The sequence below is a fragment of the Rhincodon typus genome, chromosome 33 (genome assembly GCF_021869965.1).
Source record: "Rhincodon typus isolate 14 chromosome 33, sRhiTyp1.1, whole genome shotgun sequence".
NCBI classification, from domain to species: Eukaryota; Metazoa; Chordata; class Chondrichthyes; order Orectolobiformes; family Rhincodontidae; genus Rhincodon; species Rhincodon typus.
Window position 1 is genome coordinate 32,850,216 of NC_063364.1, and position 18,578 is coordinate 32,868,793.

The window sequence follows — 18,578 nt, forward strand, 5'->3', positions numbered from 1 at the left end:
TACAGGGTCTAATGTCTTTTGAGAGGCAGGATTTGGTGTTCCGAACTATTGAGATAAAAATTGCAGAGGTTTAAGTGAATTGCTTGACTGACGGCATTAAAAAGACACACACAAAAAAGTTAGAGTATCAAGCATTTTTGGATTAATTTCACATGGGGCAGAGATGCACCAAAAAGCTTCTTCTGGTACACTCTATTGTCATTTATAACACTGTTGGTCACTCCTCCAGGAAATTTGCCCAACGGCCATCCTTATAGCTTCTTTAAAGAGGGACAACACTCCAGTACCTCACTTTGAGGTCATTCTGAAACACTCGGGCAGAAATTATTAATTTCTGGATAATCTCACATTTGACCAGGATTGCCACCTCATTCAAAAATCCCAACAACTTGTTATTTTTCTTACTTGTAGTTGGCACACAGATAAAGCGAACAAGACATCACTTTTTAAACAAACCCTAATCTTCCAAGAGTGATCTTCTTGAACCATTGCTGTTTTGATGCTGTAGCTTGAACTGGAACGAGAGAAAACCTCTTGTTGGTCACCAACACCCTTCTGACTCCTTATATCCATGGAATCCCCTGAGAGAGATTTCACTCTATTCATTTTGCTAAACATTACAAACTCCTGTACTGGCAAAAGAATTGGTGGGTTGAGGGAGGATGAGGAAACAGTTTTTTTGCATGGCAGGTGTTGGTGATCTTGGACATGCAGCAGAAATGAGCAGTGAAAGAAGATTCAATAGGAAATTTCAAAAGGGGGATTAGATAAATAGGTGTACACAGACTGTATAGGGCTACGGTGAAAAGCCAGGGCTGTGGGACTAATTGGACAGCTACAGTATGTGGCCGCAGTCTACATAGGGGACACACTGCATCCATTAAACCAAACGGTTATGTCACAAAGTAGATGGGGCTAGTCCTTGGTCCAGTGGAAGATTGGGGTGGGATGCTGTTGGTCAGGTGCTCCTGGTACCGTCAATCACGGGCACAAATCACAAACCATCCAATAGCTTGGCTGCAGTAAGATGGCAGCTTGGGCCATTCATGGTTAGGGACACCTGAAGAGTGGGCAGTGGGTCGTGGTCAGCTGTGTCAGGCCAGCAGAAACAGTGTGGGGAAATCAAGTGTGATCCATTAGGGACAGTGGTCAGGCTCTGGTCATTCATATCCAGGGGATACTTGAACTCGGTCAGAGCTGAATACAGTCCTGTGCTGGGGGTGCGGTGGGGGGTGAGGGGTGGGGAGAGGGGTGTTGTGTGCCGGTGGTCCCTCTGTTACTCATGGGGGTGCAATGACGGGCAAGAGGTGTACCTCTCGAGGTAGGACGAAGGGGGTAGAGAAGTGGGTGGAGCAGGAAGGGAAATCACTATCAAAAGGGATAAGAGTGTCAAGGCTTGGTTAGGGGGGTGTGGTGGTTATGCATGGGGGGGGCAGAGAGGGAATGCAGAGTCATGTGTAGAGGAGGGGTCAAGGACTGTGATGGGGGTGGGTAGCACAATAGGGAGGGATAGGGATAGACCATAAGGATCAGTGGGAGGTGGGTGCAGGATCAGAGAGAGAGTGAGGGTGAGGTATCAGAGAGAAGATGGTGCCAGTTACCCTGGCGGAGTAGGGAAGGACATTGACCTTCTTCCTATAGCACTGGGCATTCTTTCAGACACTGAGACCGCACTGACCCGGGAATGGGGCTAAACTCAGTCTCTGCTGGTCCCTGGGGAAGAGAACATCCCACATGAGCACCACCCCATCCCAGCAGGATCTCCAGGTCCCTGCCCACACAGAGGGGCACCGAATACCCCCAATGCCAATGTCTGGGGCAAACATCGGGAACTGTGCAGGGCAGCTCTGGAGTGACAGCTCCGCACCGACTGTACTTGTCCAGGTGCACAATGGGTTTTTAAAAAAGGTATGGGCTCAAAGGATACCAGTAAATTTCAGGATATTGATTGAATTATTCTGGGAACAGTGCATGGTAAGATGGGTCAGAAATCAGACTTGAGAGATGTCATGGGATAGGATAGGTTATCAATGCAGTAAATTTGGTAACACTGTGAGAGATGTCGCTAGGTGTCACAGGGAGAAACCCTCTAAAAACTCACCAAAACTCAAAACATAGCCAGAAACAGAGAGATTCAGCTGTGTTTGAGAATGAATGATTCAACAAAACTAATTAGTGAAGGCTGCATTCCTCAAGAAATAACAACAAAGCCTCAGCAGAATCTTGCATTTGTATTGCACCTTTCATGTAATGAACCTCCCGACAAGATATTAAGGTAGTTAACTTAAAGCTTGGTCTATAAAGTAGGAGCAATTTAAAGGAGGAGGTGGAGAGGTTTAGGGAGAGAATTGCAAAGTGGAGAGTTTAGCCAGCTGAAGTAATTGCACCAATGGGGGAACAGTTACAATCAAAGACTTGTAAGGGGCCAAATTAGAGTCAAGTTGATATCTCCCAGTGTTGTAGGACTGGAGGAGATTACAGGCATAGGGAGCAACAACACCATGGAGGGAATTGAAAACAAGGATGAGAAATGTCAAATCTAAATGTGTTGAGAATGAAATATTCAGATGCATTCTTGATGTAGGCTTCACTAGCAAGGCTGGCATTCATCTTCTACCCCCAGTATGTCAAGCAGGTAGCAATGAAACATAGAAACGTAGAAAACAGGAGTAGGAGTAGGCCGTTCAGCCCTTTGAGTCTGCTCCACCTTTCAATATGGTCATGGCTGATCATCCAACTCAGTTCCTTATTGATGGTGTTGCTAGACTGCAGCTATGTAAATTAGTGGGCATGGAAAGTGATGAGTGAATGGGCCTCTGAAAGTCAGGGTACATACAGCAAAGATTGAGATAAACTCAAGTTTACAGAGAATGGGTAGTGTGAGTTTAGCCAAAAATACATTAGAATAGTCAGGCCCAGCCTTACCTTGCATGACCAATTGCTGCAACCCAGTCATCACAATCTTTCACATCTTCTGTCCTCAGTTCCAGGGCTTTCTGAGCATCATGGCCAAAGTTAATTGTGAAGTAATACTGTCAAAACATAAAATCACATAACACTAAGTGGTAATTATCTAGTGCATTTTTTGGATATATTTGAGGAAATTTCATCACATAACCTCCCACTGCCAATCATTCCATTCCCACATGCCCACTCTTGGTCACCTGATACATCAATCTCCCACATTGATTGATCTTGCCACAGCTATTCAGAAAGTTGGCAGGCTTTTCATAAGCTGATTTCATGATTCTCAACTGTTGATCATGCCCTTTCTTGTCCCTCCTTTATTTCCATTGGTTTATGATTAGTAAACAAAACTATTGATTGAAAATGTGAAAGGAATTCCTTAGAATGTTATTTGATGCCCTGCACCTTTTCCGAAGAAGGATCACTGGACCCGAAATGTTAACTCCGTGTTTCTCTCCACAGATGCTGCCAGACCTGCTGAGTTTCCCCAGCAATTTCTGGACTATTGCTTGCAATATTATCCAGGAACTTAACCTTTAACTGCTGGGGACTGCAGGTCAATCTTGGACGCTTGGGAGCCCGTGTATGGATCAGCTTGGCAATCCAGGGAGATCAAAGTAAACAAGGCAGTGATGCAAAGAACATTTCTGTGGAACTCACCAAGTGATGGAGATGCAAAATAAATTCTACAGAAAACCATTGAAGCATGCAGTATTAGAAAATTCAGGAAACGATTACAGCCTAGGGGTGAAGTCAGAGGCAAATTCTGTTACTAGATTAACCTTGTCGCCTAGTATAGCTCCATCCTCTTAAAGAAGGTGCTATTTTCAACTGGTCTAAAGTTCAATCGATAAAAGAGTTGCTGCCTGAAGCAACCTCTTGTCCTCTCCCTCTGCCAGTCTGGATCAGCTCTGCCTGTGCAATATGTTTGGAACAGATACAACGTGTGTTTCAGCAGGTGTGAATACAAAGCTCCAAGCTAATAGGAATTCTGGATCAACTAGGAGAGGAAGCTAACTGGAAGCTGACCACAGGTCATTCAAATCATTTTCCCATCATTGCAGAATAACTGAACTGTAGGGTCAATGCACCCAAAGGACCATCCCGTACTGAACCCATTCTCTTTCTATTCTCTGGCAGGTCATGGATAAAGGATTCCATTCTCAGCATTGACTCCTTCACTTTCACCAACACAGATCGATTCCCATCAGAGGAACCTCTCAACTACAGAGCACGAGGCACTAAAACTAATCCTACAACCATCAGCTCTCAGTTGAACAATATCATGGGCCTGCAAGACCCAAGCAGCAATAAACTCTCCCCTAAAACCAACCAGACAGAGGGGGAGAGAGGGACTCTATTAAATCAACTGGAAAGTAACTGATTGAACTGGACATGTGAATGAAGAATGTAGATCAGTGCTGCATGATATCAAATAGCTTTTTAACAGGAAAAAGCTTCGGATAGGTAGTTGTTGGAAAATGTAATGTGGGTGGTATGAGATCCCTACATTATGGATTGAATTGCTTTAAGTTTAGTTAACAATGCCATTTGGACCAACTGGATGCTATCTTGTCTTGAGATGGAAGAAAGAATTAAGACTACATTAAATTTAAATTAGATAAATTAAGACTGAGTTGAAGGAAAAGAATGTGATTTGAATTAAACCAGGAATACAGGTCACCCACTACTGGCATATTCAGTACTGCACGAAATCACATGAAGGAAATGTATTTTATACCATGTAAGCTGACCAGATAGCCAGTGAGAACACTAATGCTTCTGCCTCATTTTCTGTTTATTTCATTCAAGTTACATTGTTCCTCGGGGAATGAGCAGGAGAGTCCTTCTCTCTCCATAGAAGAGGCTCATATGAGGTTTGTTGGTGACTGTCATATTTCGCTCATGTGTCCATCATTGCCTTATTGCTTAGACTATCTTCCTCTAGTAGAGGGAAAACTGGAATTATATAGCAACTTTAGTTTTGTCTAAAGCATCTCAAGACGCTTTGCAGACGTGTACACGACACCAAGTCACATGAAATGATATTCGGACTGGTGTCCAATGGTTTGGTCAGAGAGGAAGGCTTAAAAGAGCAGCTTAAAGGAGGACAGAGGGGTGGAGAGGCTTAAGGAGAGAATATGTTTGTCAGAGAAAGTACAGTTGCCAACAGTGAAGCAATTAAAAATGATGATGCAGAGAAGGCCAGAATTTAAGGAATGGGGAGTTCCTGAAGCATTGTGGGCCCAGAGGAGGTTACAGCAATGGGGAGAGAAAGATAATCTCTGGCTGTTTTCATCCCTGGCTTAAAACTCTCATGGAGGCTGCCCAATAGTGATGTTGGCACACCTTGAAAGAGCTTGTGTTAACCTTGAATTTATATTTTTCCATTCAGCCATGGTTGAAATACATTTCATTAAGCTAGGACAGAAAATTCTACCAATGTAATTCTTTCTCCAGGAAAGTCAGTGCACAAGTAGAGAGAAAGATAGAGAGACAAGTGGCATTTCAAAATTTGGAATGTGAGACAGAAGAATGGTGCTGGCAAATGGGGACATGTGGGGTAAACATTCTTGATGAAGCTATTGGTCTAACGTTCAGAAGTGTGCTATTTTCTCATCAATAAAGTAAGCACTACTTCGTAGTGGAAATAAAAATGCTGAAGAGGCTTTTCACAGGAAATGATAATAGCAGATTTTAGTCAAAGCAGATCATATTTATAACACAAGGCTACACATCTTGTGAGCTGGAAGCACATAAAAAGAAAGAAATTATGAAAGTGTAAAGTGACTGTTACATTACCCAGAGATCTATTGGTTTATATTTCCTCATCACCAGCAGCCAAATCTATTACAACAAAAACTGAAATTTCTGGAGAAACTCAGCAGGTCTCGCAGCATCTGCGAAGAGAAAGCAGAGTTAACATTTCGGCTCCAGTGACCCTTGTTCAGAACTGTTCAGAACCTGTTCTGGAGAAGGGTCATTTAACTCTGTTTCTCTCTTTCCACAGATGCTGTCAGACCTGCTGAGTTTCTCCAGCATTTTCTGTTTTTGTTTTGGATTTCCAGCATCTGCATTTATTTGGCTTTTTGTCTGGTTTCTATTACTCTTGTATCATTATAATCATTGCTATAATTTTAAAAACATATTAATTCACAGAATTTTGGGCATCACTGGCCTAGGTCAACATTTATTACCTGTCCCTAATTGCCCAAAGGCAATTTCCTTCCCTAAAGAACATTAGTGAATCGGTTGGGTTTTTCCTGATTATGGCAGTTGTTTCATAGTCATTATTAGATTGTTAATTCCAGAATTTTATTGATTTTAAATTCCACCAGCTGCCATGGTAGGATTTGAACCTGGGTCCTCCAAAAATTACCTGAGTCTTTGGATTAATAGTCTAGCAATAATACTACTCAGCCATTACCTCTCCATAATTTAACAACAGCCAATTGTGGTATATTCCACACAAGAATTTTATAAGTAAGAGCAGGAGTTGGCCATGCCAACCTTGGTCCTGCTTTGATATTCAATTAGATCACAGCTGATCTTGCACCTCAACTCAACTTTCCCTCTCTATCCCAATCTCCTTGATTACCTTTGTTTTCAAAAAGACTGAAAAGTTGAGACATGACTTTCTCCCACCTGCACTAATGTCACGTATCATTCTCACTGGCACTTGAATGTTCAAGTAATGGATGTTGTAGAAGGAGAAGATATTGATACTGATCCCTCAGAGGAAATTGTACTTGCTACAAGAAGCTTCAAACAAAAAATTAAAGATTTAGTCTCAGACTCATTCAATTGTGCTGTGTTAGATAGTCGATGCACATCCACGGTGTTTGTTTAAAATGTTATCTAGATTCTTTAAAACTAAAGACAAAAGTAACATTAAGGAATTTTAGCATTCTACCTGCTTCAGATTTAGGAATGACAACAAGCTGGAATTGTGAAAAGAAGCGGTGATTCCCTGTAACATAGCTTGCGTAAGCCACTTTATCTGCACAGGAAGAGTATCAAATGAAAGGTATTCACTGTTGAACAGACCATCTGTCGAAATGCTCAAATGAAACTGGACATAGAACATTAGAAGGCAATTGCTTTTGGGAAGTCAGTGGATTTACAGGTATAAAGTCACGTGATATCGGGGTGAGCTGGTAAGATGGATACAGAACTGGCTTAATCATAGGAGACAGAGGGTAGCGGTGGAAGGATGCTTTTCAGAATGGAGGGCTCTGACTAGTGGTTTTCCACAGGAATCAGCGCTGGGACCTCTGCTGTTCATGGTCTACAAAAAAGATTTGGAGGAAAACATTGCTGGTCTAATTAGTAGGTTTTCAGACAATACAAAGATTGGAAGATTTGTGGACAGTGAGGAGGATTGTCAGAGGATACAGCAGGATATAGATCAGTTGGAGTCCTGGGCAGAAAATTGGCAAGTGGAGTTTAATTCGGTCAAATGCGAGGTGATGCATTTTGGAAGGTCAAGTACAGGTAGAAATTATACAGTGAATGGCAGAACCCTTAGGAGTATTGATATGCAGAGGGATCTGTGTATATAGGTCCACAGATCACTGAAGGCAGCAGTGCAGGTAGATAAGGTAGTAAAAAAGGCTTATGGTATGCTTGCCTTCATTGGAAGGGGCATTGAGTGTAACGATAGGCAAGTTATGCTGCAGCTTTATAGAACTTTAGTCAGACCACATTTGGAATATTGCTTACAGTTCTGGTCACCACACAACCAAAAAGATGTGGATGCTTTGGAGAGGGTACAGAAAACGTTTACCGGGTTGTTGCCTGCTATGGGGGATTTTAGCTATGATGAAAGGTTGGATAGACTGTGATTGTTTTCACTGGAATGCAGGAGGTTCTGGGGCAGTCTGATAGAAGCTAATAAGATTGTGAATGGCATGGATAGAGTGGGAACAGAGGTTCAAGGTGTAGGGTGGGGTGGGGGGGAGTTTAAAAGAGATGTGTGAGGCAAGTTCACACAAAGGGTGGTGAGTGCCTGGAACGTGCATCCAGAGGAAGTGGTGGAAGCAGACACAGTAGCAGCATTCAAGAAGCACCTGGATGAATACATGAATAGAAAGGGAATAGAGGGATAAGGATCCTTTAAGTGAAGATAGTTTTAGTATGGAAGGGCAAAATGTCTCGGTGCAGGCTTGGTGGGCCGAATGGCCTGTTCCTGTGCTGTATTATTCATTGTTATTTGTACAGTTTACACAATCAAAACATTATTGTGTTCCTTTAACAAGATCAAACTACTCTAATCACAATATTAAGCAGGTGTTGTTGGATTCAAAAGATAAGAGTTTAAAGGAAAAGGACTAATTATCTTAAAATAACTTTAGCAGTTTGAGCATCTTCTTGCTAGTTAAAAATGTTACTAAAAAAGTACCAGAATAAGGCTTGATGAATTATAGGAGAGGTTGTGATAAATGTGAGATATGTAAAAAAAAAAGGAGGGTCCCACTGCCCCCATTGTGGATCTCCCTTTAGCAAGAGACTTAAACAAACCTACAGCAATGGACTTGAGAATGGGACAGGAAGAATGCATTTCATTTTGCACTTTGTAGAATGGCAATTGGATTTAGCCAATCTACAATAACATATAGTAAAGAGAAAAGAGTAATAGTAGACAAGATAATGGAGAAATGAGTAGGGGCTAGACTAAGGACACCAGACTAAAATTCCTATCTGACAAAGTTGGGGAATTTGTTCAATGATGATTTTAGGGAAATGTGTGAAAATATATAAACGTAGTGATACTGAACATGATGGCAGAAAATCCCTTTAGTACTGGAGTGTATGAAAGATATTAAGAGATAAAAGATGATGTACTTTATAAAATCCTGGCGGATTAACCAAGTTATGAAGTATCATTTACCCTGACATGGGCAGCCTCTGGCAAATGTTTCAGGGCTGCAGTCCATATCAATCAGCTTTTGGGAGAAATGCAGAACCTCCTTCAGTAATGAATGATCAGCCTTGGGAAGGGACTACAATTAGATTCACATTTTCTTGAATACCTTAAATACAGGCATAATATCATTCACTATGGCTAAGCTTTCAGTGAAACATTAGCAAGCCCTACAGCTTATGTGGCCAGCAGATTTACATTTTAATCCAGGAATGGAAAGATCTGGAAAAGGTAGTGATGGAAACAAATTTTATAACATGGCAACCAAATTCTTAGGATGTTTTCCTCAAGATTAATTAGCATTGATTACATTCTTAGTCCAGCAGCCAGGAGCAGAGTGGGGACTGCGGCCAGCTGACCTGGAACAAAGATGGCTACTAGTTGGGAACTGGTGGAGCCCAGTCAGACCACGTGGAAGCCCTTATAGATCTTTATAGCTTTATTTCTTATTTTCCTAACTTATGCGATGTATATCTGTGATGTAGTACAATTTTCTTATTTATTTTCTCTATTTTTTGTGCCTAAGATTTGTACCTGTGACATTGCACACTTCTCACTGTTCTCGTGTTCTTTTGTAATTTGGGTACACGTGACAATAAACCCAATTCTAATTCTAATTCTACTTCCAAACCCACAACCACTTCCATTTAGAAGGAAAAGGGCAGCAGATACATGGGAATGCCACCACCTGCAAGTTCCCCTCCAAGACACTCACCATTCTGACTTGGAAATATTTTGCCGTTCCTTCAATATTGATGGGTCAAAATCCTGGAACTCCATCTCTAGTGGCATTGTAGATATGTACCTAAACCGAATAGATTGCAGTAGTTCAAGAAGGCAGCTCACCACCAACTTCTCAAGGGCCGCTAACGAAAGGCAATAAATGCTGGCCTAACCAGTGAAATCCACATCTCAAGAATAAATTTTAAAATGTCACAGAAAGTAAAGAGGAATGATACACTTTGTATATGCATATGTCAGTCCAGTTTGAGCACCAGAGAATATGTACAAAGCGATTTGGACAAGGTTATTTGCCCCACAGGACAACAAAGGAGAGTTGACACCAGAGTAATTTATATGCCATAAGGAGCCACAAAGTGAGAAACATCACCATTATAGAGAGAGCAGCAGAAAGCCATCAGCAGAAACAAACATTGGCTCAATGTACAAGGTGAGGGGCAGGAGGTAAGAAGAATTGATTAGCAAACGGAGATAAAGATATGCAAGGCCTGAAAATGCGGTACAAGTTCTGAAAATGGACCTGGAAGTGAACATGGCCCCAAGGAAAGACAGCGAATCTGCAGAAGGAATCCTGGTGTAGGCAGGGGAGAGCTTATTGTAGTATCATAGTAACATCATACTATTTCAGAGAGAGATAGAAGGATAAGAAGAGCTCATAGTTTGATAAGAATAGAAACTGGGATTACAACAAAGTAGTAGAAGCATTTACATTGAAACATTTTGGTGGCTAGAAAGAAATTAGAAGGTAATTCAACAAAAGATGCAAAATAAAATGAGTCCAAGAACAGGAAAGAATTTGGTGTCTACACTGAGGTACGAGATAGGGACAGCCAGCCTTATGGACATGCCCAGAAAAAGTCGTCCCTAATTTGAAGTATGTGGCTAAAGCCGGACCAGGTATGGCGTTTTGAAGAAAAAATTACCGATCAAGATGCTTGAGTAGATTTGCTCATTGCAGGAAAAGTGATCTGAAAGAAATTCTCAGTTGTTTCAGATCCATATTCCTGGGAATATAAGTGAATGTGTGTAAAAGCTGCATTCTTTTCAGGGTGAATAATTTCGAAGGTAAATATTTTTGAAACCAGCTGAAGAAGCCAATGATATAGAAGAGAAATCATGGAAGTTATACAAAGATGTTTATAGGTTGAATGATGCAGCGAGGTTTTAGTAATTCTCAATTAGGTGTGTGGCTGAAAGTAAGTTGAATTCAGATTAAAGTAGACCCAGCAATATTCTACTCTATCAGAAAGAGAAACTGGTAGGATATTTATGATGAACATCAAAGATTTCCATTGGGGAGATTTCACTGAATTTGTGACATGTGATAGCTAAACTAAAAAGGAATTGCAATTCAGGCTTCAAAGACCCTTAACTATAAAGGTTCGGACATTAGGAAGAATAAATAAAGAGTGACATGAGGTCAATAATTTCATATGGAAAATATTTATCGCATTTCAATAAATTGGGCCACTCACAGCGTCAAACAGCACATTTTGCATCCAGACCAGTTAGACATTTTATTGGACAGTTAAACTGGTTGAACACTCAGACTAGTTATGAGGTATTGGAACTGAGAAATGTGATAAAATATGCCACTGTTGAGGAAATCTTGAAAGCAAATATCACGTTAAAGAAGTTAACTACAGAAAATTGCCCACTCAAATTTCCATCTGGTGCAATCCAGAAGTTATAAAGCTAGTCCCTTTTAGTGATGTTTCACATTTGCAGTCTCCTGGATGGCTATTCAAATACAGCAGCGTTTATCATACTACTGGCAGGAAAGACGAATAAATGGTGTCAGTTGACCTGGGAATTCAAGAAAAAAATTGTTTAATGTACCTTGGCTGCTGAAATATTGGTGTTAGTAGAAGTTATAGGGGTGTATTTGTCCAATATTTTAAAAGCAAGGTCTTATACAATGGGCAGTCTGAGAAAACTTTGCCCATCGAATGTTAGTGAACAACAATTCTTTCTGGAGCAATGCATGTTCGACATAAAAAAGTTTGAGGATTGATATTGCTCACGGAAAGGAACTATTAAAAATAGGGATTTCCAAAACAGAAGAAGTTGACATAAGTCACCAGATGTCACTCTGTTTCACAAAGGAATGGTGCTTGGTTTAAGATATCATTGGAGATCCTCAAACAGAGACACCTGGTGGTATGAGAAGTAGTTAAAAAGTGTCAAAAATGCATTTTTGTTTGCGTCTGTGTTATTAAGTCTGTTTTATTTTCTTCAAAGAAAGAAAGGGAATATGGGAGGTTGATTGTACTGCATGGAGTATGAAAATATGCATATATAATTTTGTTACTGATCAGTTGTATTATAAGATAAAAAGTTGACTAGGAAAAGAAATTTGTTTACTTTTTATTAGTTTTGTTCAAGAATTGTTTGTTTATCTTCAAACATGGGGAATCTTCTTGTACTATAGCAAGCAGTTAAGCCGGTGATTCTAGTTAAATGATTAGTGAATGGATTGGGTCAATATTAATCAGGAAAGGATGGGCTTGGTGTGTGTATGGAAGGAGCAGAAAAATTGACAAGTTAATAAACTCTATCCACAAAGGAAGATAACTTGATTACCATCTCACCAGCTGGCCTGAATCCAAGTTGACATTTTCTGCACAAAATTGTGTACTACATTTACACTACATTGCATCAGTGCTTTCACTTTGAAATTAACTCTGTTTTTGCAAATTATGAAGTAATTAGAGCACAGAGCCAGGCCATTCAGCCCAACTAGACAATGCTGATTTGTCCTTCCACATATATTCATCTCAACCTATCAGCATATTATTGTAACACTATCTTCCTTACATGTTTGTGTGGCTTACTCTTAAAAGGATATCTACCATTTACCTATTCACTTCCTCACACCAGCCTCAACCAACTTAAAATGTAGATTATTGGAAACAGCTATAATCTTTCTCTGTATCACTGAATCCACTGAAACACCCTGACAGTTATCAGTGACCAGAAACTGAACTGGACTAATCATATAACTACAGAGCTGAAACAACAGATCAGAGGTTCGAAATACAGTGGTGAGTAACTCATCTCCTGACTCTTCACATCTTGTCCACCATCTACAAGGCACAAATTAGGAGTGTGAAGGAATACTTCCCTCTTGCCTGGATGGGTGCAGCTCCAACAACACTCAAGAATCTTGACACCACCCAGGACAAAGCAGCCGCTTGATAGGCACCACATCAACAAACATTCACTTCCTCCATCACTGACGTTTAGCAGCAGCAGTATGTACTTTTATAAGATGCACTGCAGAAAATCACCGAAGCTCCTTAGACAGCATCTTCCAAACCCATAACCAGTTCCATCTGGAAGGACAAGGGCAGCAGATATATAGGAACACCACCACCTGCGGGTTCCCTTCCAAGCCACTCACTATCCTGTCCCTTCAATGTCTCTGGGGGTCAAAATTCTGGAATTTCATCCCCAGCTATATTATGGGTCTACCTACAGCACATGGACTGTAGATGTTCAAGTTGACAGCTCACCATCACCTTCTCAAGGGCAGCTAGAGATGGACAATAAATGTTAGACCAGCCAGTGACTCCTATATCCCATGAGTGAATAAAAAGAAAAAGTATAGCAAAGGGGAATCAACCATGTTCTTAGCTGTAAAGAACATGAATGCAGATGGCTATGTTCCTATAGATGCCAGGTTTGGGACATTTGCAAGGGGCTAGAGAGGAATTTACAGTGGGAGGAGGATAATCCAGTTATCGTAGCGAATATGACACCAACATCATAGTCATGACAAAGAAGATGGTTCTGTGTAGCTATTATGAGGAGCTAGGCACCAAATTAAGAAGCAGAACCTCAATGATTGCAGTCTCTGGATTATTACCTGAGCCAATGAAAATTTGCATTGAACAAATCGGATTAGAGAGGTGAATGTGTGGCTTAAAGACTGTTGTGGGAGAAGTGCTTTCTGGTTTTTGGGACACTGGCCCCAGTAATGGTGACAGTGGGATCTGTACCGATGGGATAGTCTCTGCCACAATAAATAAGGAGATAGAGAGGATTTTAAATGATACTGGAGGCAAGAGATCAAATTTGGAATGATATCGTAAACCAAAGAGTAACGACCAAAGATATAGGTTTTCATGCGGAAAATGATAAAAAGAATGTGGGAGGAAGAAATAGAGAGTACAAATCTAAGAAAAGACTAACAGACAAGATTAGAATTTATAAAAAGAATAATAGGATAAAACTAGATTCAATGGGAAAGCATGTAACCTTCAAAACACAAGAGATGAACTGAAATCTCAAATAGAAATGAATAACTGTGATCCAATAGCCATTACAGAGAATTTACTGTAGGATGACATGAATTAGAACCTGAATCCTGATGAGTGCACAGTATTTAGGAAGAGTGGGAAGCTAGGAAAAGGTTAAGGGGTTAATAATGCTATTAGCACAATAGAAAGCCATGACCTAAAGCCAGGAAACGAGGAGGTTGAAACAGTTTGTGTAAAAATGAGAAATGATAAATGCCAGTAGTCACTGGTGGGTGTGGTGTACTCCAAACAGTAACCACACGCTAGGATGGAGCATAAAGGGAGAAAGGACAAGACCTTGTGTGAATTATGTAATGATAATCCTGAGAGTTTTAATCTACATTTCAACTGGTAAACCTAGATGAGCAACAACTGGATGAGCAGTTCATAGAATGTTTTTGGGATAGTTTTTCATAACATCATGTTCTGGAGCCAACAAGAGAGCAAGCTAACTAGATTTGGTTTTGTTCAATGAAATAGGGTTGTTTAATGATTTCATGCTGAAGGTGCCCCTAGGTAACAGTGACCATAAAATGATGAATTTTACATTCAATCTTTAGGTGAAAGGAGGAGTTCCAAAATTTTTTTAAAAAATTAAATAAGGGCAATTATGATTGCATTAAAGCAGAACTGGTTAAAGTGAATTGGAAAACTTAGTTAAAGTATATGTCAATAGCGATGCAATGGCAGATGCTCAAGGGATATTTCACAATATACAGCATAGATATGTTCCAAAGGATAAGGAAGATCTCAAGGGACAGTCTCACTATCTGTGGTTAACTAGAAGTGTTAAAGATAGTATCAACCTTAAAGAAAAGGATGCTTGCCTTCATCACCCGGGGCATGGAGTACAAGAGTTGGCAAAACATGTTGCAACTATATAAAACCCTTGTTAGGCCGCATTTGGAGTATTGTGTGTAGTTTTGGTTACCACACTACCAGAAGGATGTGGAAGCTGTTGAGAGAGTACAGAGAAGGTTCACCAGGAGGTTGCCTGGTCTCCAGGGCATTGACTATGAGGAAAGGTTAAAAAGACTAGGATTGTTTTCACGGAAAGACGGCGGCTGAGAGGAGACCTGATAGAGGTCTACAGAATTATGAGAGGCACAGATAGGGTGGATAGTCAGAGGTTTATTCCCAGGGTTGAAGTTTCAATTATAAGGGGGCACAGGTTCAAGGTCAGAGGGGCAACCTGTAAGGGAAATGTGTGAGGGAAGTTTTTAATGCAGACAGTGGTAGCAGCCTGGAATGCACTACCAGAAGAGGTGGTGGAAGCGGGCACATTGAAGACATTTAAGGGGCATCTAGATGGGTACATGAATAGGGAAGGAATGGAGGGATACAGATCGAAAAATGGCAGGTTTGTTTTTAGTTTAATTAGGACATGATGGTCTGCAGAGGCTTGGAGGGCCTAAGGGCCTGTTCCTGTGCTGTACATTTTCATTTGTTCATTTGTTCAAAAGAATACGTTGATGTAAAGACATGGGGCAAATCAGAAAATTGGACAGAATCTGCAAAACAGCAAAGAATAACTAAAAAACTAGTAAAGCGGGAAACATTAGAGTGTGAGAGAAAGCTAGCTAGAAATATAAATATAAATAATTTCAGTTATTGTTTCTAAAATAAATAGAGTTAATAAGGTGAGTGTTTATCCTATAGAAAGTAAGACTGGAGAATAAATAATGGAAAATAAAGAAATGGCAGATGAATTGAAGAGGTATTTTGCATCAGCCTTCACTGTAGAGAATTTAAGTAAATTCCCAGAAGCAGCGATAAATCTGGAAATGGGAGGAAGGAAATCAGGAAAATCACAATCACCAGAGTAGTGGGACGGAGTAAATTGTTGGAGCAGCGGACTGACCAAGTGTCCAGGTCCTGAAGGATTTCAAGACTAGGGGACACATTTATAAGGTGAGAGGAGAGAGATTTAAAAAAGATGTGAGAAGCAAATTTTTTATTCACAGAGGGTGGTTTGCATATGGAATGAACTTTCTAATGAAGTGGTGGATGCGGATACAATTACAACGTTTAAAAGACATTTGGATAAATACATGAATAGGAAAGGTTTAGAGGGATAAGGGCCAGAAGCAGGCAGGTGGGACTAGTCCAGTTTCAGATTGTTCAGCATAGACTGCTTGGGCCAAAGGGTCTATTTCAGTGCTGTATGACTGTATCACTCTATGACTTCACTCTAGGGTCTTAAAAGAAGTGTCTAGTCAGATCGTTGATGGAGTGATTTTAATTTTCCAAAACTCCTTGAATTCAGAGACTATCCTGTTAGATTAGAAGAAAGTGAATGTAACTCCTTTATTCAAAAAGGGTGGGAGACAGAAAGTAGGAAACTATAGGTCAGTTAGATTAACATCTGTCAGAGGGAGATTATTAACAGGTCTTATTAAAGAAATTATGGCAGGGTACTTCTAAGTTCAAGATAATCAGGCAGGAAAATCATGTTTGACCAATCTATTGGAATTCTTTGAGGAGGTAACGTGCTTTGGATAAAGAGGAATCAATGGATGTACTGTACTTAAATTGCTGGAAAGCGTTTGACATAATGTCACATCAGTCTTTATTGTGAGAAATGAAAGTTTACAGTGTAGGGATAATATATTGGCATTGACAGAAGCTTGGCTGCCTACCAGGATGCAGAGAGAACAGGGTGGCTCAATGGCTAGCATTGCAGCCTCACAGCATCAGGGACCTGGGTTCAATTCCACCTTTGGGTGACTCTCTGTGTGGTGCTTGCATGTTCTCCCCATGTCTGTGTGAGTTTCTTCCCACAGTCCAAAGATGTGCAGATTAGGTGGATTGGCCATGCTAAATTGCCCATTGTGTCCAGGAATGTGTAGGTTAGGTGGATTAGCCATGGGAAATGCAGGATTATAGGAGTTGGGTGGGATACTCTTCAGAGGGTTGGCATGGGCTGAATGGCCTGTTTCCACACTGTAGGAATTCTATGAGTAGGGAAAAATGTGTTGTTTTAAGGATGACAGGATGTTACAATTGGTGTGCCATGGGGGTTGGTTCCAGGGCCTCAACTTTGTGCTTCAGCTCAACTTTAAGTTCAACAACCTCAGAGCATGAACTCTGTCCTCCATTTTGATTAGACCATCTCCTACTTCCACTCTATTGTCACATGTTTGATTGGATTTGCTCCCAACAGAGCTGACTTTTCTCCTGCCATTAACATCTATTAATAACATCTAGTCTTCCTCACTATCTGTTCTCTGCTACCATGAACATTCCCTTAGTCTTTTGCTCTGGGCACCACGCTGTTCCATTTGCTCCTCTTTGTCCCCTTTTTGTATGATATAAAATCCATGAGTTTTCTCTCCTCCTTCTGTTCCAAAGAAGCCTGATACTGAAATGTTAACTCTGTTACTTTCTCCACAGACATTACTAGATCTGCTGATTTTCTCCAGCACTTTGTTTTATTTCCAGCCTCCAGCATCCACAATATTTTATGTGTGTGTGTTGTGTGTGTTGAAGTCAGGCTGTGTACCAATTCTCAGAGAATCTAACTTATCTTACTTTGTCAAGTTCTGCAGTCTCTGGTCAGTGTCTAATTGATAAGATCAGATGAAGATTTCTTTAGCTCATGTCTGTCTACCTGAACACAGCCCAACTTCTTTCAATTATAAACTTTAACATTGACACATACAGCTAGATCAGATCTCTGACAACACTGTTTTCCCTCTATATTACTTTCCATCATAGTGTGACATTGAAACACACATTTCTTGTCCTGGATGTATATCTGAAACTAAGCTAGGCTAGCATTTCAACACCCCAAGCCCATTATTCAGCATTGTCGAAGCATTCTAGACTTCAGCTTCCAAACTGCAAACAGTTCAAGTAATTTCTCCCTATTCTTGAAAAATGTGAAGACTACTTGCTGCAGTTCTGCAAATATTAATGAGCAGGTTGGTTCAAAACAATTTATTTATTTCAGTTACATGATGTTCTAGCTAATTATAGAGCTGATGTTTGGTTTCCCTGGTAACCGATTAAAGATTTTTTTTATAATGGAGTGTTTTCTTCTGGGTCCTATTAATTGAGTAATATTGATAGAATATTCCACAAAATCAAGTATTGCTGATGCATTTTCACTGATGGAAGTGAGACAGTTAGGATAGAATTCTTCCACTACACGGAATGGTCCTGAGTTTATATCATTTTTCAGTCTGTGGTGAATTGACATGACATTATTTTAGAAATACATAAGCCAGTATTTATTTTTAGCATTTTCCAGGTCAAAGCATTAGATGGTTCACAGATCAGCTTTAATCTGATTTATTTAGATGATAGTGTTCACTTAGCTATTGGGGAGTACTCTAGCTGCTTAGTCCAAATTATAGTAGCTTCCATTCACACAATGGAGGCTTGAATGGGTAGTTCAGAATAACAAAATACTGTACAGTGAGCACTTCACTGTCAGAGGTCAAATGGAAATGATGCTTCCATTAGCAGGAGAGATTGGACCCGAGGGCTCAGACTCAGAGTGAAGGGGTGACCCTTTTGAACTGAGATTTAGTAATCAATCGTAGAATCCCTACATTGTGGAAACAGGCCCCTCGGCCCAACAAGTCCACACCGACCCACACAACATCCCACCCAGACCCATTCCCATGAAATACACATCCCTG

At 40.5% G+C, this 18,578-nt stretch overlaps 1 protein-coding gene across 1 annotated transcript in view; it reads right to left on the reverse strand.

Moving 5' to 3' along the window:
- rasgrf1 (Ras protein specific guanine nucleotide releasing factor 1) overlaps positions 1-18,578 on the reverse strand; it is a 96,767-nt gene that overhangs the window by 53,013 nt on the left and 25,176 nt on the right. The window contains exon 2 of the mRNA XM_048616029.1: positions 2,926-3,032. Within this exon, the coding sequence (XP_048471986.1) occupies positions 2,926-3,032 (107 nt within the window). The remainder of the gene's footprint in view (positions 1-2,925; positions 3,033-18,578) is intronic.